Raw genomic sequence first — 24825 nt, forward strand, 5'->3', positions numbered from 1 at the left:
TCAACATGCAGCAGATGGGTAAGATTCTTGTGTAGCCTCCTCATCACTGAAGGGACATAGCTGGCCAACATCAGGTTCTTGGTGGTCATTCTGCAAACCAGCAATGACGGCAAACCTGACAAGTTCCCATCCCCACGGGCTTGGGTGGCACTGAATCAGCCCCGCGTGTGGGCAGGATTAGGCCCTTCCTTTCAGGGGCACCTGCAGTTTCCGGCACACGCCTTGAAATAATTCCATCTCCCTGCATGTGTAATTTTGCGTGTCATTGCCCCTAATTGCATGCTTAACACCCACTCTTTTAAAATGTAGCCCTTTTATCAGCAGTAGGTAGTAGCGGGTTTAATAGGGTGTTTGAATTCCTATAAAATTAATCTGTAGCCTTCTGCGATAGGAGATGGGCAGGGAGCCATGTGGTTCATATCCAGTGTTGATAAACTTGTTATAGAGGCAGGAAACATTTCTGATTGGAGCAGTGACAAAATAATTTGGAGTGGAGCCATAAAAAGAGTGGATGGTGGTGGTTCGAGCACAGCAGAGATTGAAATTGCTGGTGTGTGGAAGCAGTGCTGCCAGCTAACATTGACTTAGTGTCTCTGGAGAACTCTAACAGCAAATGCATTTTATTAATGACAATATTCTTTTAGGAAATGCTGAGCCTTGTTTCAGAGGTGGAGCTCTCCTACAACTACATGGGTTGGAAATCAGCCAGACCAAGACCTCTTCAGCTTAGCTTGCTGCTGGTCACTGCTCTGGTGTCTGGCTGCAGCAGACAGATTGCCTAAGGGCATGTTCTGGGTACTGGCCACTTGCAGCTGGAATATCCTTTTCTAGTGGGGAAAATCCATCCGTCCGTTCCCATTCTGGATTCACCTATATGGGATAAAACGCTCAGAGACAGCAGGTGGCATTTTTAGCCATTCTTTTGTTGTCTTTCCTTTGAAATGAGTTTCCCAGTACATGAACATCAGTGGGAGATGCTGTCTTTCAGGATTCCCAGCTGGGCTTGAGCTCTTACTGCCAGTTCCCCCTCAGGGGGAACTGTTCCAACCAAGTTGTGATCATTGGCATCGGGATGCCAAGCTGGGCTTGAATACCTTTGCTTGCACTTAGTTGTCTTGTGGAGGTTGATCAGCCTTGGAGCAGGCTCTGGTATGCAGGCAGGTGAGGGGGACCCCTCACTTGTCATGGGCAGCCATGGCAGGTTGCGGCCCTTGCTGCATCTTCTGTGCTTGTTGTCACTTCACCTTCTTCCAGTTGTTCTTCTCTGCTTGAATCCAGCATGGAAAAAGTAAGTGTGGACAGAAGGGGTGGCTGCTGGGTACAGTGTGGGGTGGCAGAAATGGTACAGGTTGTGCAGCCCTAGGGATGCGTGATGGAGAATGCAGTGCACAAGTGTTGTGGGAGGTGCTGGTCACCTAACAGGGCTGAATTTCACCTGTTTCAGTGAATTTCACCACACTCATGGAGAACTGTGCTTCCTTCGCTGTGTAAAGCTGGGATGTGATTAAACCAAGGAAAGCAACCCCCGCTGCAATGCTGTCTTTTCTTTGCAGGGAGGCTGTTGGAAGGGGATTCTCTGGAGCTGAGCTGTAGTGCTGGTCCTGCAAAGGTGATACTGGAGCCAAACCAAGTCGTGGTTTTGGACTGTAACCTGGCCCCTGTTGAGCAGGTGATCAATATCACGTGGAAGAAGAATGGGTTTCCATTAGTGGAGCAGGAACATCTCCATGTGCTTCCAAATGGATCACTCTTCATCTCATCCCAGGCTGTGGCAAAGGACAGTAAATATCCTGAGAGGGCTGGTGCTGAGGGTAATTACTCCTGCGTGTCTCACAGCTCCTTAGGGGCTGTCACCAGTCAAACGGCTGCAGTCAGATTTTCAAGTAAGTGTTGGGGTTTTTTGTTTTGTTGATTTTCTTTTTTTCCCTTCCTGGTGTTTATACAGACCATCTGCCTCCCAGAGTGTTTGAGATGAAGTGTCTATGAAGTGAAATTCTATTAATGATGTGTAGGTGGGATTTGGGGTAGTTCACAAATAAGCAGTGGTGTCTTTCTGTTATCCCACTGTTAACATCCTGTGTAACTCTCCCAGGTAAGTGCCATCAGCCATGAATTAAAAACAGGACCCTCCTCACTCTCCAAAAGACAGTGCTTGTTTTTGCAGAGAACTTGACACTTCAGAGCCCTAAGTGCAGCACCCTCTGCCTGGGGAGGTGGCTGTGGGGGTCTGGCTATGACAGCTCTGGCTCTCCTGGCCAAGACTATTATGGGCTTGTTGCCCCAGTGACATAGATAAGGAGCACTGCCCTGAATCTGTGAGCGCTGACTGAAGCTAAGGGGCTGGGTGATGAGGAAGTGGTTGGGCAGAAACATCCATTGCCTTTCCTCTGCATGAGTCACCTCTGGATGGTGTGTGCAGGAATGTACCTGCATTACTTGCGTGGGGACAGCTGGAAGGACTGGCTGTGTTTGGGACAGGGCCACTTGCATTGGTGTGCTATGTGCTCCCAGCTTGGCTGTGCTGAGCTCTTTATCCCATCCACACCTCAGAGATGGCAGTGGGTGGCCTGCAATTCTGTCCAGATCAGGATCTGCCCTGAGTGAAGAGTGTGGATACACTGAGTTAATTGCCAAGAGACAGTCAGGTGGACGTGGGTGGTCACCTGAGGGGCAAAAAGCACTGGAAACAAGCCAGGCTGTACTTGGGTGGTCCAAGTTTCCCTTTGGTCCTGCTCTTAGTGGCTTGCTTAGATCTTAACAGGCTTCTAGGAGCACCTAGTACACTCCCTGTTTGGAACGTCTGGTGACACTGACAGCTTTACTGTGTCTGAATACAGCCTTACGAAAATGACAAAGACTGTGAACATAGCTGGGAACTGATGCACCAAGGGAGGCCTTGGGATCTTTCATCTTCTGTGCTGTGAGGCCATGATGGATAGGACGTTGGATGTCTCCCCTTCTGATGGCTTTTGTTTGTGAAAGCTTAGCTCTGCCTTTAGCATGGTGAGTAGCGGAAGAGCAGGAGCTTAATCTTCGGCAAAGCGACTTATCTGATGAGAGCCCAGGCTGGTGACTTTAGTGAGCAGGAGTGTTGAGGCTCTCTGTGTGCCTGGTGGAGCCGAGGGAGGTACCAGGGTCCTAGTAGGAACAGATGCACTGAATTTCAGTTCCCAAACATGCTCTCTTAAAGCACAGTGCTGCTGATTTTCGGTGGGGAAGGAAAACAGGTAAGCCAAAACAGTTTTACAATGCTTTGGTGCCAGTGAGCATGTCCTAGCACAGAAGGATGTGTCCAGCACCCTGCTTTTCAACTGCATTATGCAGTGGGAGAACAGTGTGCTCGGGGCTTCTGGATGAGGAAATCTTTGCGCATCAGCATGGTCTGAAATGCCTACAATGAGATCCTCCCCTCCCACAGAGACCAAACTAGACTGTGGCATTGGACTTGTGCTCCCAGGAAGCCTTCTACTATCATCTCTTTCCGTGTCTGACAAATCTTGCCAGGCCCCCATGGCTAGGCAGGACCCAGAGCTCCTGGCCCCATGGCTGCCTCTCCTCCCCTCTTCCCTCTGATGCAGGTTACTGGGCTGTTCTTGTCCTTGACTTTCTAATGGCGCATTTGAGTGGTGTTGGCAATATCAGAACTGCAAAAGGGGGAGTTTGAACTGAAATGGGCAGGCAGAGCAGGGTAACCTTTTCTGAAATCTTTTTGCTAATCTGAAAGTTCCCCTCCTGCAGTCCCAGTTCTTGGTGCTGGGCCTGAAGAGCTGGGTGCAATGCAAATGAGGAGCTGATCAAATACTTTCCAGCCTGTCCTGCTGTGACAGGGTGGTCTGGTCTCGTAAGGACTTGGAAAAGCTTTTCTGTAAGGAACTGAGAGCAAGTGCAACTGGGGAGCTGCAGGGAGGAGGTCACAGCCCTGAGCAGAGAGGATGGTAGCGCTGGGAATGTGCTCTAGGTCTTATGCACTGGATTTGGCTGTGCACATCAGCTCAGCTGCCTCCAGGTCACCGTTGGTCTCTTCTGGGTTCCCTGGTAAACAGTCAGCACAGTTAGGGGAGGAGCACGGAGGGGACTTGGGGAGTTTGATGCTGAGCAAGGAATGTTGAGACCAGGGCAGAGCCAAGCAGCTATAGCTCCCTCAGTAGCTGGTGAATGCAGTAGGTGCTGCTGGGTTTGCTCAAATGTTTCCAACAGGCAGAATTTACCCCATCTCAGCATGGTGGAAGTCTCTGAACTCCAGGGGAAACTCCAGACAATGAAGAGCAGTATGGAGGCTCGGACAGACGGCTGTCTACATGACAAAGAATCTGCGGCTCCACTTGGTGTCAGGACTGTCTTGTGAGGTGAATATCTCTTTATAATGGAAGAGATGAAAGAAAGGGCTCTTCAGGCTGTTTTTCCTTTCGATCTCCAAGAATGATGCTCCAAGATCTGAACCACTGACTCTTTGCACAGTGTTCAAGAATAATATTCCTTTGTATTCAGGAATGGCTCCTGGAGCTATTTTAAGTGTGTGAGTGCCAATAAATGATTCCTTGACCTACCAAACAGGTGAGGTTAGAAAATAATGCAAATACAGTAACATTTCTCTCCAGTGACTTATGTAAATAGAATCATAGAATCATTTAGGTTGGAAAAGACCTTCAAGATCATTGAGTCCAACCATCTTCCATGCGACTAAACCATGTTCTAGAGTGCCTTGTCTACGCGCTTTTTGAATACCTCCAGGGATGGTGACTCAACCACTTCCCTGGGCAGCCAGTTCCAATGCTTGACAACCCTTTCAGTGAAGAAATTTTTCCTGATATCCAGTCTAAACCTCCCCTGGCACAACTTGAGGCCATTTCCTCTTGTCCTGTTGCTTGTTACTTGGGAGAAGAGACCGACACCCACCTCGCTACAACCTCCTTTCACGTAGTTGTAGAGAATGATAAGGTCTCCCCTCAGCCTCCTTTTCTCCAGGCTAAACCCCAGTTCCCTCAGCCTCTCCTCATAAAACTTGTTCTCTAGACCCTTCACCACCTTCATTGCCCTTCTCTGGACACGCTCCAACACCTCAATGTCTTTCCTATAGTGAAGGGCCCGAAACTGAACACAGTATTCCAGGTGTGGCCTCACCAGTGCCAAGTACAGGGGGACGATCCCTTCCCTAGTCCTGCTGGCCACACTATTTCTGATACAGGCCAGGATGCCGTTGGCCGCCTTGGCAATCTGGGCACACTGCTGGCTCATATTCAGCTGGCTGTCAACCAGCACCCCCAGGTCTTTCTCTGCCAGGCAGCTTTCCAGCCACTCTTCCCCAAGCCCGTAGCACTGCATGGGGTCACCATGACCGAAGTGCAGGACCAGGCACTTGGCCTTGTTGAACCTCATACAATTGGCTTCGGCCCATCAATCTAGCCTGTCCAGATCTCTCTGTAGAGCCTTCCTACCCTCAAGCAGATCAACCCTGCCTCCCAATTTGGTGTCATCTGCAAACTTGCTGAGGGTGCACTCAATCCCCTCGTCCAGATCATTGATAAAGATATTAAACAGAATCAGCCCCAACACTGAGTCCTGGGGAACACCACTTGTGACCCGCCACCAACTGGATTTAACTCCATTCACCACAACCCTCTGGGCTCGTCCATCCAGCCCGTTTTTCACCCAGCGAAGAGTACACTTGTCTAAGCCACGAGACGCCAGCTTCTCAAGGAGTAGTCAAAGGCCTTGCTGAAGTCAAGGAAGATAACATCCACAGCCTTTCCCTCATGCACTAGGTGGGACACCTGGTCATAGGAGGAGATCAGGCTGGTCAAGCAGGACCTGCCTTTCGTAAACCCGTGTTGACTGGGCCTGATCCCCTGTTTGTCCTGGACATGCCATGTGAGCGCTCTCAAGACGAATTGTTCCATAATCTTCCCTGGTACCGAGGTCAGGCCGACAGGCCTGCAGTTCCCCGGATCCTCCCTCCAACCCTTCTTGTAAATGGGTGTCACATTGGCAAGCCTCCAGTCATCTGGGACCTCCCCCGTTGACCAGGATTGCCGATAGATGATGGAGGGCGGCTTGGCAAGCACCTCCGCCAGTTCCCTCAGTACTCTTGGATGGATCCCGTCTGGTCCCATAGATTTGTGAGTGTCCAGATGGTGTAGTAGGTCACTAACTATTTCCTTCTGGATTAAGGGGGTATATTCTGCGCTTCATCCTCGCCTTCCAGCTCAGGCGGCGGAGTACCCTGAGGATAACTGGTCTCCCTATTACAGACTGAGGCAAAGAAGGCATTAAGTACCTCAGCCTTTTCCTCATCTCTCGTGGCAACATTCCCTTCTGTATCCATTAAAGGATAGATATTCTCCTTGGGTTTCTTTTTACTATTAACATATTTGTAAAACCATTTTTTTGTTGTCCCTTACAACAAATGTTGATGAATGCAGCTGCGCAGCACACCATCAGGGCCGAGGTGCTTTTGCACTTGCTCAGAGCTGTGGTAGGTGAAGATGCAGAGCAGATGTCCTAACACCCACTTTATTCTGTGATGTATTTAGCCTCTGGTACCCCAGGCAGGGTGGTCCAGGTTTGGCCAAGCGTGTGTGTTAGTCTGTGAGCACTGTGCTGTAGAAACCAGCACTCCTGATGGCAGGTGAAGCTTTTGCCAGATCGGGGGAAAATCTTTGACCTTTGCAACGTGTCCTCCTTTTCTGCTCAGAAAACGTTTAGCATGCAGCACCCACAGATTGCTGGTCACCCATCCCTCCTGTTTCCTCCATTCAGTGATTTGTAGTGCCAGATAAATACCTGGTTCCAGTATTTCATTAAGCAAAGGGACCCCTGAGGGCTGGGAAGATGGAGTCAGGGACCCTGCATGCAGATATTGTCTGGGGAGGTGGGAGACCTGGAGTATGAAAGGTGTCATTAATCTGGGAGGATTTATTTCGCTGTTCCCACCCCAATCCCAGCCACCCTGAATTAGGATATATTCCCTTCTAGAGGTGACTTGCGTTGAGGTTTGCACCATGCCTCTTGCCCAGTGGCAATGGTTTGTGCATCTGTTACGGACCTGGATTTATTGTTTGGTGTCTCACGAGTGAGAACAGCGGAGGCATCTCAAAACCAGGAGACTGACTTAAATTGCCCTTCCCTCCCCCTGGATTTTTCTAGAGAAGCGTGCATAGGTGACATGTCTCTCCATCCCGTTCTGGGTTTCTCCCAGAAACAGGGAATTTCAGGTGAACTCTCTCCTTGTGCATACTCATATGTCTCCTTTTATTACCATCTGCACAGGGAAAGTGCTGCTTCTGTGGCACATGCATGCACCTGACATGACATACTCATTTCTGAATGGAGAGCAGCGAGGGAATTGATTAATGAAATGCATCTCTCCCTTCGATTTGTTTTGTGGGTTTGGCAGAAGCACTTGCTACATTAGCATTCAGCTGGTGCAAATGAGGATTGTAAAGGCCTGGTTTTTTTCCCCCTGCCACTGAATACAGTAGTCTATACAAAGCTGTTTATGTGTAGATGGAGTTATTCTTCGTCCTGATTGCCCTGGGCACTGCTGATCAGTATGGGGCAATAGAAGAAAACCTGTTCAACAGGTGGGATATGTTATCCCTGCCATCAGCTTGTGCTTCTGACCCACAGTGTGTTTCCTTTCCTGGGCTGGGGATCCATCCATGGTCGGCCATCCACACCTTGTGGCAGTGGTGACCGTGGCAAATGAGGAGGAGTGAGTCTGTGATGGCTCTTGGTGTGACTGTGCCTGTTAACAGCTGCTCAGGCTGATGAATTAGATTTGCAGGTTTCTCCGAGCCCTGCGTGCTCCCACGTGGAATACCAGGGGCGTTAGTTTAGTTGTGGGAAGGTGTAGCTATCTACCTGTTAATAACTACATTTGTGAAAATTTGTTAAAGCTGTTAATTTAGCTTAAACATTTTGTGCGAGGGAGGTTCTAGAAAATTACAGTAATTGTGACTGTCAGATGAAGACATTTGCTGTGCCTGGAGGGAATGGGCCTGCGTTGCGTGGCTGCTGGCAGTGAGTGCAGGAGAGGTTTGGGATGTTACTGTACCTGGAGGTACAGGCCACAGCAGGAGTCAATGCACACGGGCTTTCATGATCCGCTCTCCACAAGGAGAGTGTATCTTCTCTGTGACGCACAGCGTGTCTGGGATTTGAGTAAAGGCAGACTGGGATTTACTCTTATTTTAAAGATTTATTTTATGGATTTTATGCTATTTATTTGGTGGATTAGGTGCACAGGTGAGTGAAGGCCAGTGACTGTATGCAGAGCCAGGCTGGGCAGGAAAACCTCCAGCAGATGAATGCACAGGCCCTGGACCATCCACAGATGTGACTTTCAGACGCTGTTTTGAGTAGGTGGGGAACTGGCATCTGTGAAGAGACAGGAGCAAGCCCTGTACGGATTAGCTGGGCAGCACAGGACCTGTGCTGCCATATGGCCCTGCAGACCAAGAGCTGTTCTGGCTCTGCCTCTGCTGTGCTGTGGGGCCATGGCAAATTGCTTCCATGACTTTCTGTGTGTGTTTCCCTTCTACTCCCCAGGCCTGATCAGAGGTGAGCCGTTCAGAGACACGTCATCTGGGTGGTGTATGTGATCTCAGTGGGGGCTGAATTTGCCCCCATCTTAGAAATACCTACTAATAATTGTAAAAGATACAAAGGAGACGAGCACCCTGAGAGTCTGGGGGCAAAGCGCTGTGGGAGAGAGCAGCAAGCCCATTTCAGAAGGCTGAATTCCTTGCATAGACTGCATTTTCTGCCTGGGGTGTAGTGTTGCTGGCTGGCAGTCTTTCCAAGCTCATGGCCTCCTGCACCGATCAGGCTGCTGGGAGAGGGGGAGGGTGCTGTGTTTCACCATACTGCAGTCACCCCTGGGCTTTGGGCTAAAAGCCTTGGCACACACGGCTTGGCTCCAGCTGGGTTTAACATGTCAGCAGGGAGGGAGCTGCGTGCTCCGTTCCTGAAGCCACAGAGCCTGGAGCTTTGGCGTGTTGCTGAGGACAGTGTGCTGTAATGCTCTTCACCTTCTCACCTGCAGTAGGTAATTTTTACTGAGGTAATCAGTGTAACAGGGCTGGGAGGTGTTTTGTGGTTTGGGATGGCTTTGCAAGCTAAACTCTAGCTAAGGAGTTGAAAATAATGTCGAGTATGTATCTGTCATCTTTGTTTCCCTTTTACCCTCAAGCATCTTCTTTCCCTGCCTGCCTACGTGAAAACCTCTCACTCTGCAGCACTTCTGCAGTAGTCCCTTCCATCAGAACATGTTTCTGGGAGGAGAACAGCCCCTCCTAAGGATCCCTCTGGCCCTAGGGTGAGCAGTGTGTTGGAGCCTGTCTTGTGCTCGCTGTGACCCGCATGCACGTCTGTGCAGTGCATCAGAGTAGCAGGACCTGCTTTCCAGTCCTCTCCTTCCACAGCAGGCTTGCCTTGCTCTGGCTGGTTATCTTCTTTCCTCCCAGCGCCAGCTGTTTGCAGCACAGCTCTGAGCCTAGGTTGGGTCTCACTGTAGTTGCTGGACATGTTCTGCCTTCTCCGTTCTACCTGGTACCCCTTGGGATGACAGAGGAAGAACACAAGGAATCACAGCACGCTGTGGTCTTGGCCCCAAGCTGATGCAGAGGACGCTTGTGGAGCAGCAATGAGCCTGACCAGCGAGTCTGTCTCTGTCTGAGCCTTGCCAGTGCTGAGATCCAGGGTTCTTGTTCAGTCCTGCATCAGAGAAATCTTTTCACCATTCTTATCTTATTTTGGTGTTGCTTACTGTGCACAAAAGATCCCTGTTCACGTTCCCTGTCCTCTCCTTCACTGGGGAGGCTGCAGGCTGCTTCTTTCAGAGCTTGCAGAGGTGATTTTTTTCAGGCTGTCCTCAGTGATCCCCACTATCCCTATCCTGATCCTGTAAAAGGAATGTGATGGAGCTGCTCAGCCTCTGAATCCCACCCCAAGAGTTATCATGAGAAGACACTAGAAGACACTAAAAGACACTAAATGGTTTGCTCTGCATTGCCACGGTTGAACCTCCAGCACCCACCGAGCTCTCAGCCTTTGCTGGCTCTGCCGGGGAGCTGTGACTCTGCTTGGGAACCCTGGCTGTTTCTGCATGCTGCCCGGAGCAAGAGGGACACTGCGCTCCCTAATCAGGGTCGCTGTTTAGTCACGGTCCTCCATATCCTAATGAGAAATCTGTCACGGGTGCATTTCTTGGCTCTTTGCTTTTGAAGAGCCATTCCAGAGCCCAGCACAGCAGGCAGATGGGGCTGGAGGGAGGTGAAGGGCAGGATCTGGTTCTCAGCAGGGAATTTCAAGCTTGCAGGTCTGGCAGGTGATGGGGAGGAATAGGCAGCAGCCCCTTGCTTTGGGACAGGTTATTGTCTGGGCAACCCTGGGGAGACCAGGAGGCACTGTCACCTTTTGTATGCCTTTGCACTTCATGCCAAAATGTGCAGAGTTAAGCCTGGCTTGCTAAACATTCTGCATCTCTTACCAAACTGTGCAAAATGTACACGCATGTAGCTGTGAGGGAGAGCAAAGAGAGTGGGGAGATGCCAGCTGGGATTTATGGAGCCTTTTCACCGCTGTTGGTGACAGTGGCGTTGCTGTTCATGCACACCATGTGTTACTTAGGTTCTCCAGTCTCTGGAGACTGATCTAAAGCTGCTGTAAACTTTGGGGCCTTACCATATCAGCTTAAATGATGCCACATCATAATGAACAGGTGACCTGACATGAAGTGGAGGGAACAGAGGTGCCTACAGATTTCATCTTTTTAGAAGGATTCCTGCCTCCCATCATGACCTTTCTGGGTACGTGACCCTTCATAGCCTCTCATTTACACTTGTAGGATGAAAAGAGAATAACAGGAAAGAGCATTAAGGGTATCTGCTGCCAGGAGAATGTTGTTTTGATGGTGCCATCCTGAACGTGCGCTGGCATTTGATGGATTTTCTTTTAAACTCTTGGGTTCAGCAAGTTTTATTAACATGAGCTTAAAAGATCTTGTAATCCGTAGAAACTACTCTGTGTTAAACTGGTCTGCAGTGTATATTTGAAAATACTAAAGCACTTGGCTGAATTGGGGCCTTACATATTAATGTATTTTTCAAATTTTTCCAGGAAAACTTTTTTTATTGCCATTTGTATTGAATTGAAAAACTAGACTTGGCGGACAGCTGGTGGGAGAATTCAGTCTGTAGCTGCTGTGGAGAGCAATGAGTTGCTTTAAACATGTGATAACTATTTAAATTAAAGAAAACCACTAATGACAGCTGAGAATAGGCCAAGGTTAAAATGGGTCACATAAAAGCATTTAATTTTCAAAACTGTACATACTTTCTCAAGCTAACACTGCAATAAAGTGTGTATGTGTGTGTATGTATGTTTGAGTGTGTGTGATGCAAAGGAAACTTCAGTTTTGGAGTCCTATAAAATCCAAAGCAATGATGGATGTTCTTGGGAAGCAGTGGTGGCACAAGCACATAATTGTGTTGGAGGACCAGAAGGTCACTTGGGGTCCTTATAAGCACAGCGCTGTGCTTGACCTAGCAGTCAAGCCTGTTTTCTGGCTGAAATTTATGTTTATTGTGCCACGTTCAGGATTTCTGGCACTTGTGTTATAGCATTGCTGGATGAATTCGTACGGCAGGGTGGGTTTAACAGCAAAGGCGGTTTAACAGAGACCTATTGAAAGCAGAAGCCAGTTCTTCTGGTGGAGAAGAATACAAGCTTTCTGCCCCCATCAAGGAGCCTGCATGCATATTCAAAACTCCACCGTGTGACTGAGATGCCTTCGGGTTATACTATTGATAGGACATCTGGTGACAGCCCCAGGGGAAGGATTTCTGTTCCACTGAAGTCAGTGGGGTTTTGCTGTGTGCATGGAAGGGGAGGAAGATGAGGCAGCTGCATACGAACGATGGGAAGGGTGCGGTCCAAGAGCAATCATAAATATTAGTGCTTTGTCTCTGAAGCAAGTTCAGCCTCTGTAGTATAGAAAGAAGCATATAGACAGGGGTGAGCCTTGGAGAGCAAATAAGTGTCCCGGCATGTAGGAAATCTATCCTCCTCCTCTTAGGAAGGTGACTGTGTCTGTATCCCCTTGGCTGCATCTCCTCTGCTTGAGTAGGATGAAGTTGGTTTTTGCAGGTAAAGCTGTTCACTATGGAGAAGAAGGATCATAATCCTTATGGTCTCTTCCCCTAGTCTCCAGCACTGCCAGCCTGTGGGCAGTTGTTTTGTGTAAGTAACTTGACATCTGGCTTTGTTCTTCCTCTTGCCTTGTTTTAATTTCCTGCGGCTGCGGGAATGCCGCAAGGCAAGGGGAAACTCTGGTCTCTCAGGGTTGTTTTGTTTCTCCCTCTTCTTTTTCTCATTCTACATGTCCTTCCTGAATGGAGCAAGTGAACAAACAAGGAAGCAATTTAGGAAGGCAACTGCTGAAACCCAGTAATTGCCTATCTTTTCTCTCACACTGTTGCCTTAAAGGAGAAAATGAAGCAAGAAGCAAATCTGCACATTGAAACCTTTTAGTTACTGTTTCTAGGACGGCTGAGGGTCTGTAGGGTGTGGGAAAGTGAGGAATTGCATTTCAGGCTATCTTTAGGAGGGAAAAGCCTTCCTCATAACTCATCATCATAACAGGTTTGCATTTCTCAGGAGAAACACTGAGTTATTAACTTTCCTTCCCTTCTTCTTTCCCCAGCCTTATCACGTTTTTTCCAACAGCCAGAGTCGCAGACCGTGGAAGAAAATGGCATGGCCCGGTTTGAGTGTCGGATTGAAGGACTGCCCTCCCCTGTCATCACGTGGGAGAAGGACCATGAAGCTGTTCCAGCAGAACCCAGGTGATGCCCTGATTTTTTTCCTGGGTTACCTTGGAAAAAAGCAAAACAAAACCTGACCATTTACGATGTGGAAATCCTTCATAAAAAGGTAGAATGAAGAGAGAGATGATAGAAGCACCTAAATAAAATTAACATTCCCCCAAACATCATCCAACCCACCAAAAAAAAAGAACCAAGCCCTTTTTTATTACTGATCTCTTGTTCTGGAACCTTTCCCATGATGGACCAAGTGCTTGGGGCTAATGATTCTTCTAGACTAGTGTCTGTGCTCAGTAATCTGGGAGGTTTTTCCATTTGTTTTATTCCTATATTTAGAGGTCATCTAGTAAAAGACCCTGAATTTTCTTTTTTTAGGGGAAAAGATAAGAATCCTGCAGTATGATACCTTTTCCTTAATGAAAGTCAGTTACAGGCATGAGAAGAAGATAAACCATTAGTTGGCTGTTAGTTGGTCTGTAGATATGACTTCTGCAGGGGATCAGTGACTGCATTGTCCTTCAGTTCTTAAAAACTCATTTTCTGTTCTGCAGAAGGAGCGGTTTCCCCCCAGGGAAGTTAAGGCAAGAGGCAGGAGAAGAGGAAGGAAAGAGGGGTGGGGTAAGGTTTAGGAATAATTTTGCAGTAATGACTGTTTCTGTAAGAATGACCGCTTATATCTTTGAGTCTGAAGTGTGGCATCTAAAGGTTTACAGGAGGCTGTTGCTTTGTAATGAGAAGGAAATTAATTAATTAATTAAAAAAAAAAAAGGCGAAAAAGAAGGGGTTGCAGGCGGAAGTGTGCCATAGATAGAGCAATGGCTTTTTAATGAGACAGCTCGATGGATGTTGTGAAATTACTTACTCGGAGATTGCTTTCAACACAGGCAGCCTGAAAATTGTTTTCCTTGTAAAAGCCAGACTGTAATCTCTGGCTGCAGATCTTGCTTTTTAAATCATGTTTCAGCTAATATGCTTTTTCAGAAGTGTTTGCTTTTTTGTTGTTGTCTAGTTGTTGTTGGATTTAATATAACTGGCTTTCGAAGGAATTAAGTGAATTCCAGGAAATGTTGGCTGCCAACCAGAGCTCTCTATTATCCTTACTGCATCATGCCTAAGGACCCGTTCTCAGGCCAGCCTGATTACTGTGGGCTCCTTCCTGTGCACGCTTCTGATGAGCCTGTGAAAATGCAATCATTTGGATAGGTAGGCGTCAGGATGATGATTTCATATTCCAGAATAGCATGGTTAGGTGTTTGTACAAAATCAGGCTCTAGGGCTATAGATACAACCCTTGAGATAATGCTACTACATCAATGTTTATGATTTCTTTTAAGAGGGATAGAATAATCATGGGAAACTGACATTGCTTTTTGTTTTTTTTCCCTTTTCTTTTTGGTGTTTTTTTTTTTTTTTCCTTTTTTTGTGTTGATCTTACCTTTGGGCAGTGTCTTCAGCCTTTGCCCTTGGGTGCAGGTTCTAGCATGGTGCCAACCTCGAGGGTGCTGAAGGCTGAGCTTAAAAAATACTTAGACAGCCCAAAGGGCAGAGAAGTGCTTAGTGATGTTTTCAGAATACCTTTCCTGCCCTGCTGAAGTTCAGGACAAAATCTAACTTTCATATGTAAGGCACAGAAGTATTTTGCAATTCTGGCTCTGAGGTACTTCTAAAAACATCGTCTTAAATCTGTAGCAGCTGCTGAGAGGTGGCTTGCAGGATTTCTCTAGAATGCAGTTGCTTTGGGGTGTGTGCTACTTCTCTTGGCATAATCTCTTCTCTGTTTTAGGTGCTGGCTGGCTTTCACACCAGGCTCCAAATTGCTGTTTATTTTCTCTAGAGCTAAGATGAGTACTTGCTAGGAACTGGAGGTCTTTAGAGGTCTGCACGTAGGCACATACCCTATAGATCACATGGTCTGCAATCACAATGTCTTTTTCCACATTTTGGCTAAGTGACGGTTTTATCTGTGTGGAGAGTTTGCTTCTGTCGTGTGTCAGGAGTGCCTTAATATGGCTTACGTTCACTTACAGGGCTCTTGAGCTGTGAGCAAAAGGGCTTGCAAACTTTGAGTCTGCAACAAAGCTGCAGGTTCCTAACTTGTCCTGAGGACTGGTGCTTTAGTCTATTTTGTGTACCTTCAAAAGGCTGCGAGGAAGGATGTGCCAGCAGTTTATTGAGGAGAAAGTAAGAAAGGGAGTTGGACTGTTGATACCGGAATATTCTCTGCTATACCCACAGCATAGTGCACTGAGCTGTAGGGTTGCAGGGTTTGGACACAAGGCAGCGGTGCTTGATTTCAGCTCTTGAGCACTGCCCTGGTAATCGTCACTGAAGAGGTGAGCAGCTGTCAGCCCCTCTGTGCTCTCTTGTAGAGTCTGTTCAGGGAGGAGCACAGAGGGGAACAGCTACATGTTTGTGCCCTGTTGCTCTTGTAGCTTGCTGCCTTCTGTGCCCATGGTAACTGGGCCCTGGTCTGAGTGTGCTACCCTTTAACCAGCTACCTGCTGCAAGTGGGGGGCTTGCCTTTTGCCCCCATTCAAGGCAGTCTCCTGTGAGATCCTGGTGCTATAGCTGTCAATGGCAAAACTCCTGAGACTGCTGAGGTGCCAGCATTTCTGTTTTTCCCAGGGCCTTTGTCTGTCCTTTGGGTTTTGTTTTCTGTTTAATCCATAGTGAAGGTGAGCAGACAAAGATCAGCCCTTTGTGTGGAAGGAAAGCTAGCATCAGCTGTCTGCTCAGAATCATCAGGCAAACTTAGCTTCCTTAAAGAGCCTGGGGATGGAGCAGAATGCCCTTGCAGGCTGCTTGGGGGCTTCTAGTCCAGGGCTGCTGGGAGCCTGAAGAACTGGAGGCTTTGTGAGCAGCTGGGAGAAATTGTGGGTAGAGAAATCCTGCCTTTCTTCCCTCCTTGCTTCCCTGGGAGAGCGATGCTCACCTCCATCGTGCTTTCCCAACAGGACGTACTGCATTAAGTAGATATCTCTACTGCTGGTCTTGCCGAAGGGACCATCTTGAGCTATGTGTCGACTGAGTCTCCCCACTCACTCCCCCTTGCCTCCAGCTCCTGCTTTCTTTAGAAACACAGTGCCTTGTTTTCTGCCCTCAAGAGAAGCTGGGTGTGTTGGCTGAGCATGACTGTGGACACAGTCCTGAGCAACCTGGTCTAGCTGACCCTGCACTGAAAGAGGAAAGACCATAGACAATTTTGAGAGGTCCTTCCCAGCCTCAGTGAATCTGTGATACATAATTGGAGTGTCTTTTTGTGGCTGGGAGATGCCTTGCCTAGTGTTTGAAATATGTTGATATTAATTACAGACTCAAATGGCAGATGCACGACAAAAATAAATATTATCGCAGTGGGAGGCTTTCCCTCCACAGAGCTGAGAGGATGCAAATATTTGTCTCCTTTCTCCTGTGTCCTGATGAGGCATTTTGATGAGGGCTTTCTGGGTGCCACCTCCTCTGAGGCCTCTGGAGCCTGATCCTGAGAAAAGTGTCTTTGTAAGTAGCGGGAGCATGGCTTTAGGGATGTGGGGCAGTTGCCTTTGTGTACGTGGGAAGCTTCAGCAAGTCTGTGTCCATGAATCAGGCTGTAGGATTGTGCCAGTAGAGACAGTACGGTCACTGGAAGAGCTCTGTTAGCTCTTCTGTTTCTTCATCAGCTGTGAAGAGGACAAGAAGTGATGAGCTCAGATTGCAGCAACTGAGGTCCAGGATAGACACTAGACTCGCAGCTGGAACAGACTGCTTTAGGGCAAGGGAGGTATTTCCATCACTGGAGATTTAGGATAAAAGTTTGCAGGAGCAGGTGTGCTGTTGGTGACCATGGCTTGAACACAGGATAGGTGATCTCTTAAGGCCCTCCTGGTGCCATGACCCTTGCTCATGGCACTCCAGCTGTCTCAGCACCTGGAATACCACAGTTCTACTTACTGGTTGTACTTATTGGGATCTTTGTGGATGGAAGGACTGGCATTCATGATTATAACTTGTCTTTGTGCTGTTCCCATGGAAGAGCTGCTATCCCTCCCCTTAGCAAGTGCCTTTGAATGTGTCCTCTTCATAATGAAGACTGATAACCCAGAGCTGCCTGTCAAAGCTCGGCAGCTCTGTTTATAGAGGCTTGCAATTAAAAATGAATCTCATATATAATTAAAAAGGATCACGTAGGCTTTGCGCCTTGCATTCAAGAATAAAGAGGCTGCCATCTAGGAATCCAGGCAGAAAATGGAGATGCTGACAGCCAGCTCCTACTTTTATGCTAATTGCTAATCATTTGCTTTGTTCAGTATAATGCAGCAAGGATTGTGTTCATGTTATGAGCCACGTAGCCATTTCACTCCATGGAAGTGTTGCCCAGTAGCACTCCATGGGAAAATGGGGGGGATACTGAATGCCCGGCTGTAAGTTTGTCAGCTTGTGAAAGCCAGAAACTTGTGGAAGAGCAAAAGGAATCAACACAACCCAGGAATGGTGCAGCTTCAGGCAGCTGTGTCCTGGCTGCTTTGGGCCATGAAGTTGCAGCTGTCTATCAGCTGGTCCCTTCACGTGCTTGAGGTGCAGCAGGAAAAAGATGATGTTCAGGCTTCTTTGCAATGTATTTTTTTCTCTGGCTCCCAAACCTTTGTGAAAACCAAGTGGTGAAACTGGCTGTAGTGTGTGCAAAGGCACTTCACTTGGAGACATGTGCAAATATGTATGTAGAAATGTGCATGTGTGTATATAGTTGTTTTGTACTATGCAGTTGGTTTGTATCAGCAAAGTCCTATTGGCCTGGTCTCCCAAAAGCAGATCCTATGTTGTGAAGACTCCAGGGTGACAGATAGGTCTGTACCTGCTGCTTTTTAAGAACCACCAGTTGGGTTGCTCAAAGGTTTCTTGGTTCCATTCTGCTGTGGTTACCAGGACCTGCACATGATACATTTGCAGGAGAAAAGGAAGGGATAAAAGGGCTTTGAGTTGATGAATAGCTCAGGTAAGGCATAGCCTGTGTCTCACTCTTCGTTTTGGTCACTCAGGTTTATAACTCTTCCAAATGGTGTTCTCCAAATTGTGGATGTGCGGGAGAGCGATGCTGGGGCTTATCACTGCGTGGCAACCAACGCCGCCCGAAAACGCTACAGCAATGATGCAGTCCTCAGTGTCCTGAAAGGTAAGGTGCAGGCAGCAGCATGTTGGGCTGGGCACACGTCTACCGGATAGCCATTGTGTGTGATGGCAAGCTGAGCTGAAATATTGGTGATGATCTCTTCTGATGGTGTGGGTCTGCATGTGGCAGGCTTTGGTTAAAACTTGCAGAGAAGGTGTTTTATTAAAGATTTTTTCTTTATTCTCATGGGAGAAGCAGGCTGGTTTGGGAGATATTGCCGCCTGGGAGTCGCAGCTGGCTGCTCTGGCCAGCCACAGGATTAGGCAGCCAACAATAATAATGGGGTTGTTTCTCTCTGTACCCAGGGATTTTCTTTTGCAGGTGGATTGTAACAGCAGGTGCATTTTGACAGCCCTAGACAGCCCTAGACTCTTTTATGCTCTGGGGCTCTTAGAAGGGGTCAGGTACCCTGCTTGCGCTTGGGGAAGTGCAGTGTTTTTGTGATCTTATCTTCAGTGGCCTTGGATGGCAACAGAAGCAAAGGCTGGCACAGACAGAGGAAGGTGCCTGCCCAAGCTAGCAAGAGAAATAGTTGGAGTAGTTGGCAGGGCTGTGTCTACCCCAGGTTGCCTAGTGGAGTCCAGAGGATGTTAAGCATGGTGACATCTGACTTGCATTCTGTGTCCCTATTGCTGGCTCTTTGCTGAGCTGTTGGGTAGGCTCCAGAGATCTTTTTGTGGTATTTGGGAACAGTTTCAGCTGGGATTTCTTCTGGTGACACAGACTGTTGGAGCAAGGCTTTGGGTATGGGCTGTCCTTCATCTCCCAATCTGGGCCTCAGTCTCTGAGTGCTTTTTTTCTTTGTAAACCAAGAGTGCAGTGGGCAAGTCTGGACATGAGAATGTAGCTGAAAGCATAAGTGCAGTGGGGGTCTCCAGACTCCAGCATCCTTCCCAGCACGCCTGACTGCCTCCCCAGTATTGTATAATCCCTGTCCTGCAAGTGGACAGATTCACCAGGGCTGGGAGTCTGGCTGAGCTGTCCCTTCTCTCGGGACAGTGCCCTGCTGCCATGTCTGTCTCCTGTTCATGCTGACCCCAGTGTATTTTGTAGGCAGCTTTAACCCTGAAAGCTCTGAAATCCTTCCCAGCCCCTTTTGTCTTTGTTTAGGATTGCATTGCTTGGCATTCTGCTACCAATGTATTTTCACGGAGGTGGCTTTGCCATTCATCCATCAGCAGCGAGTGTAATTAACTGTGGAGCCTGAGAATACACCTCTGATCAATGGATTGCGTCGTGGAGGTAATCTGTGTGGAATCTGCAGAGAATTCGTGAGCGCTTGAATGCTCTGTATCTAATTGCCAGCCCTTGCCAGATCCTCTGTGTGCTTAATGAAGCACAGAGGCGAGGGGAGCGCTTGCGATGGGCAGTTCCACACTCCAGAGACAGGTCCCGTGCTGGGTCTGGTTCGCTATTGATAAGTAATATTGATCAAGCTACAAAGGTGAATATGCTGTCCTTGGCATCATAACTCATGCTGCATAATTGTATCTTGTAACTCTGCAATGTTTAATCTGCTTTGCAAATGGAGGCAATGGAAGAGGTTAAATGGGAAGCGTTCCTTCTGGAGCACCAGCCGGCCTGAGCAGATTTCTGCTTGGAGTTCTCACCCAAATCTCACTTCTGCAGCACCATACCACCCGCTGGCTGCAAAAACAAATATGCGAGGTTGAGTTTTTCACCAGATTGAGCTGATAGTGATGAAAAACATGCCTGTTAAATCTCTGGGGTTTTTTATAATTGGGGAGAAGTATCTCTGAGACAGATGGGAAACTGCAGTGACCTGTGCGGGCTGCAAACTCCTCCATGAGTGACTGGCATGGTATTGATCCTTTTTTGTTTCAGCACTTCACCATCAGAGGCACTTTTTTGGACGCCTGGTCTGGCTTGAGGAGTCTTTTCCTCCCTGTTCAGAAGCAGCTGATAGTAGTTGGAGTCAACTGGTCAGGCAGAAATCCTTTGTTGGTTGTAAAAAATAAAACCAAACTAAACCAAAACAAAAAATTCTGGTGGCGGGGCGGGGGGGGAACCCCAAAGAATAATAGCCTGAAATACAGCTATTTAGTGTTGCTTAAGTTGCTTATTTGGAAATTTCAGGGGCCAAAGTCCTATGTGTCTGCAGGCAGGAGCAACTAAACTACTTCTTCCCTCCCTGCTGATGGCTAGTGAGTCATTTGTGCTGAGGTAAGATGGGAGTCCAGTCTTTCAGTCCTGCTGCACTGCCAAGGCCCCTGGAAAAGGTTTGTGCAGTGGGACTTATTGTCTCCTTACCAACTGTGCCTGCAGGTTTGGTGTCCCACTGACAGCACTGGGCAGTGTTGTGTGATGCTGACCAAATCTGTGTGCTCGTGTCAGATTTTGGGGCCGTGTTGGTTATAATGCAAACACTTCCACTTGCGCTGGGTTGCCAGCCCTCAGGCCTGGGAACATCTTGTGTTCATGCCTCTGCCCCTGCCAGACAACGCTGGATTTGAACTGGCTGTGCATAGCAAAAGAATCCATTTCCCTATAGCTCTTCTGCCCAGTTGTCCTTTTCCTCCCCCCCTCCCCCTTGTTCCCGATATGATGGCTGGGAATTGTTCCGTCTCCCTTACTAAAGGCCTTTTCCCAGTAGAGGCAGCAATTAGCACGACCCCCTTCTGTCATATTTGCATGGCCTAAAAACCCCAAAAGTGTTATTTCCCTTGACGGTGTGACTTCCCCATCATGTGGGGAAGGCTGTATTGTGTGTTGGTGGCTAAACACATGCTGGCCTTACATGGGCAGGGCAGAGAGCAGCGGTGCACAGCGGTGCTGTAAGCACTGCAGATGTTTTGGCTGTGCAGACTTCATGGTGCAAATTTCCAGACGTTCCCTGGGGAAGTGGCATTTGAGCTGGAAGGGAAGAGAGCAGACAGGAGAGCAGGATACAGTCACGCAGCCCTGAAACAGAGCCTGCTGTCGAAATAGGGATAACTTGGATTTTCCCCTTGGATCTCCACTGCTCCCCGGTGGACAGAATGCCAAACACATCTGGCAGCTCCGTCCCTTCACCCCTCACCTGGACAGATGAACGCGGCAGCCTTTCTGTGCTCTCTGCCAAAAAGGGCATTAGGAGCTGGCTGCAGGATGCTTTTCCCAGGCATTCTGTCTGTGCGTGCTGCCTTTGCTTGGGGTCAGTTCTCAGCAGGGCTGTGTCTTGTTTCTTGTAGGTCCTTTTCCTGGAAGCAGGCTCTGGAGCCCTACTCTAAACTTGTATATAAAGTTAATTCCCTGCGTATCCCAGTCATGTTCCCACATCCTTGACGTACACAAGGAAGTGTTGCCATGCTTCATAAAGCAGATCTCAAAGAAGAGTAGCAGAAAGGCTTGGGGAACACGACATTGTGTGGTCTCAGCAGGTCACTGCTTATCACTTCACTTTTTCCCTCCATGTCATGCACGTGCTTGCTCTTTGTGTGTTTTCTTGGGGATAGGGACTACCTCTTGCTATGTTTTTGCCCCACGACTGGTACAATGTGGCTTGCATCCCCAGTGCGGCACAAATAACCGTCAGAGGCTGTGCTTCTGCGAGCACACTACATTTTTGCAAGGACTTCATCCATTCTGTTTTTAAATGACACAAGGAGTCTGGATCCCCTTAACTCCCATTGCATCTTCCCCATTGAATGGAGACTGGGATCTCTAGTCTCCATAGCTAACCGAAATTTTACTTTCCTGCAGTTCATCTTCTTATTTCTAGTTACACAGTGTTGGGGGTCTTGAAAAAATTCTCCTTCCTCCTTGGTTTTTAATCCCTTTGAGTATGTATAGGCAGTGTAGCGTCCCCTAAGTGACGTAAAGAAAGTTAAAGATCTTAGCAATTTTAGAGTATAATAGAGTTTTGACTGGGCTGGGAGAAGTACAAAAGGTTAAAACAAGACCACCCATTTTGAGATACTGACCCCACAGCTCCTTTCTGTAGATTTCAGTGTTTGTATCTTTTCACATTTACAGGATGGTCATTGCAGAAAAGTGAACAAAGCATGGTCCTGGGAGCCAGGACTCTTGCGTTCTCCTTTCCTCTCTGTTATTGGGCCGTAGAGGAGAATCGGTTCCTCAACACCTTTAATTTCTGCCTCTGTAAAGAGGGATAATGCAATAGCCTTGGAGTTGCCCTCTTAGAAGTGATAGGTCAGTCTGGAGAGTGATTATGGGCATTTGGTGCTGGAGGTCTGTCTGCTCAGGTGAGCTGGGCACTGAGGTGCACTTGCAGAGGAAGATGCAGATATGTACCTGATTGTGGGTGTGGTGTTTTTCTTCCCTATGTCCTCTGCACCCTATTCCTGATGTGTGCATGCAGGGTAGTCATGATTGCTGTGACATGTATATGGGTAAAACCTTTGCCTCAGACCAGGCTGGCAAGAATCAGAATGTGCAACAGCCTTGCCCCAACACTGACAAAACGTCTGTGCAGTGATGTTTGTGTGGTGGTCTCACAGGTGTGCTCTGTGTGATCCTCTGCCTGTGCTGCAATAAATGCAGGAATGGGGAGAACAGATCAGGATAATGGGCGTAGGTATGGCAGGGCTGAGGTCTGGGCTGAGCATGCCACTGAAGAGTCTTCCAGCAGATGAGCACGTCCCCTGTGAATTGGGATTTAGTACTGTGTTATTAGAGATGACACTGCAAGATTGCCGTTGGCAGAACATCATTTACGTTGACAGTTGTAGCAGCTTGCTGCAGCAGTGTCCCAGGAAATGTATTTTTCAGCCAAATATTTGTATGAAATATGATAACAGGGACAGTGCTTGGAGGCAGCTGAAACACCTTCATGTTTTTTATTCTTTTGGTGTTTGTATTGTAGTGGCTTGCAGTTACCAAGGGAGAGCCTGGCTCTGGGTGCTGGGACCTGGGTGGTTCCTGCTCCAAAGGACTGTAGGAGAATACAGCTATTGAATGGGATGAGCTTTGGAGATGGAGGGGAAGGTGGTGATGAAGTGAGCAGCACTCACAGTTGGCCACCACCTCGCAGAAACAGACGTGCTGTTACCACAAGTGGATTTTCAGTCCCTGCATGTGCGAATGACATGCTGGATGCTGGGCTGGCGCTCAGCCTGAGCCCTGACGACACGTGCTGTGCTCCCCTCGCAGTTTTGAACATGGATACTGTGCAGTCTAGGGACAGGGAAGTTCAGATTTGGGTCAGCGCTGCTCTGGTCTGACCTCCCTGACTGCAGCCGGGTGTTGATCCCATTGTCTGTGCTGCCATTGATGGCGAAGGGCAGCATTAACCAGAGTGGGGTGATGGTCCCACCTGGTCAGGGGTGGTCTTTCTCCAGCAGGAACCCATGCGGCAGAGGCAGCAGGGCCCTGTGGTGTTATGGGGGGCAGAGCTGCAGGGGGAGAGCTTCCACAGCTGTGTTTGTGGGCACAGGAGGCTGCTAAAGGCTTTGCTTCTGGGACGCGAGAGGGTCATGGATATGCGTAGAGAGAGGAGACATGGGTTGGGATAAGACAGCTGTATGTTTACTGTGAGTTGTTGATTTAACCAGCAAGCGATGCTTCACCTCTGGAGAAGGGGACATCCCAGTTCCAGCCTGCAACTGCTGTGTCCCTGTTCCATGTGCCTCTTCTGCTGGGCGCAGACCTCTGTTGCTTTTCCCCTCTCTTCTTTTAGCATCCTGTTTTTCTTTGCCCTTTCCTCTTTCACTTTACTAACAGTTAAGCAGGGAACCGCTCTCCACTTGACATCCGTAAAGCTCAGCCATGAGGACTCTGTTTATGTGTGTTTTGAAGCCCCAGTTTCCTGGGCAGCAGGTATCTGAAGCTGTTTGCATAATGCATCTGCTGGGTTGTGAAAAATGCTCTTGATCCTTCTCTGTGGCAGAGGATGCTAAGCAAACCATGGTAAGTGTGAATTCAGAGAATGGCAAGATCAAGGAGGAGATACACAGCATTTCTAGCTTAATAAATAGACCTTTAAAGCCTAACATGAGCTGTAAACTTGCACTCCATTTCCCTTTTACTGAGCCTAGCAATGCTAGTGATTTCAAGCACGCATGGAACAGGAGTGAGACCACAGATTTTGGGTGAAACTTGTGAAGGGCTGGTGCAGACATGTGTCAGGCACCCGCCCAAACACACAGCTCTCTCTTTGGCTGGAGTTCGTACGGGGCCAGCATGCATCACACCACTCATGTTGCCGAGAGAAAGCTTCTGGTAGCTCAAGTGTCAGCAGCCTGTTCCCAGGAGCCGCAGGGGGAGTTTCAGCTCAGCTGTCTGTGAAGTTCGGTGGGGCTATGATATGCCACGCTCCTGACAGCTCTAGCAGCCTGCGGTGACAGAGGATTTGATAGAAAATTCAGAGCCCTCACCTCCCATTAAGCAGAACAGCTAAGCCCGGGGTTGGCACTGAAGTGAGTGGCAACAGAGGTGTCAAGGATAATAGAGCAGAACAAGGGATGTACAGCTGGGAATAGGTGAGCTGTTTCCAGGTCCTGAGGGGAAACCGGTCTCTCCTACATGCAATGTTGGCTATTTATGATGTTTGGAGCTGTCAGGTATGGCCAGACTCATGTGTTACAGACAGCTCTGCCTCTGACTCCTGAAGACCAAGGATGGTGGGATTCAGGGATGGTTTGCAGTCTTCCAGCGTTCTCCACATGCAGCTCTTATTAATCCAGATCTGCTGTGCTTTTGAGGCTTCCTGAAATAAGAGCTGGTGTTTGGTAAGTCTCTGACTGAAGCAGGGTTTAAGCGTCAGGCTTCATTCAGCTCTCCTCTGAGAGTCTTTTGGTGGTGGTGTAACCGTGTGGTGCATCAGCACATCTGCACTCCGGGGATCACACCTGGCCTCTCCCAGAGGGTATTGAACAGGCTGTGCCTGCACCGTGA

General features: G+C 48.4%; 1 protein-coding gene across 3 annotated transcripts in view; it reads left to right on the forward strand.

The window, feature by feature from the left end:
• IGDCC4 (immunoglobulin superfamily DCC subclass member 4) overlaps nucleotides 1-24825 on the forward strand; it is a 103923-nt gene that overhangs the window by 33225 nt on the left and 45873 nt on the right. For 2 of the 3 annotated variants that reach the window (XM_052808361.1, XM_052808363.1), the window contains exons 2-4: nucleotides 1554-1883; nucleotides 12704-12845; nucleotides 17840-17973. In XM_052808361.1, the coding sequence (XP_052664321.1) occupies nucleotides 1554-1883; nucleotides 12704-12845; nucleotides 17840-17973 (606 nt within the window). The remainder of the gene's footprint in view (nucleotides 1-1553; nucleotides 1884-12703; nucleotides 12846-17839; nucleotides 17974-24825) is intronic. The other variant, XM_052808364.1, reaches the window with a different exon arrangement.

Source organism: Harpia harpyja, chromosome 14 (genome assembly GCF_026419915.1).
Source record: "Harpia harpyja isolate bHarHar1 chromosome 14, bHarHar1 primary haplotype, whole genome shotgun sequence".
Classification (NCBI taxonomy): Eukaryota; Metazoa; Chordata; class Aves; order Accipitriformes; family Accipitridae; genus Harpia; species Harpia harpyja.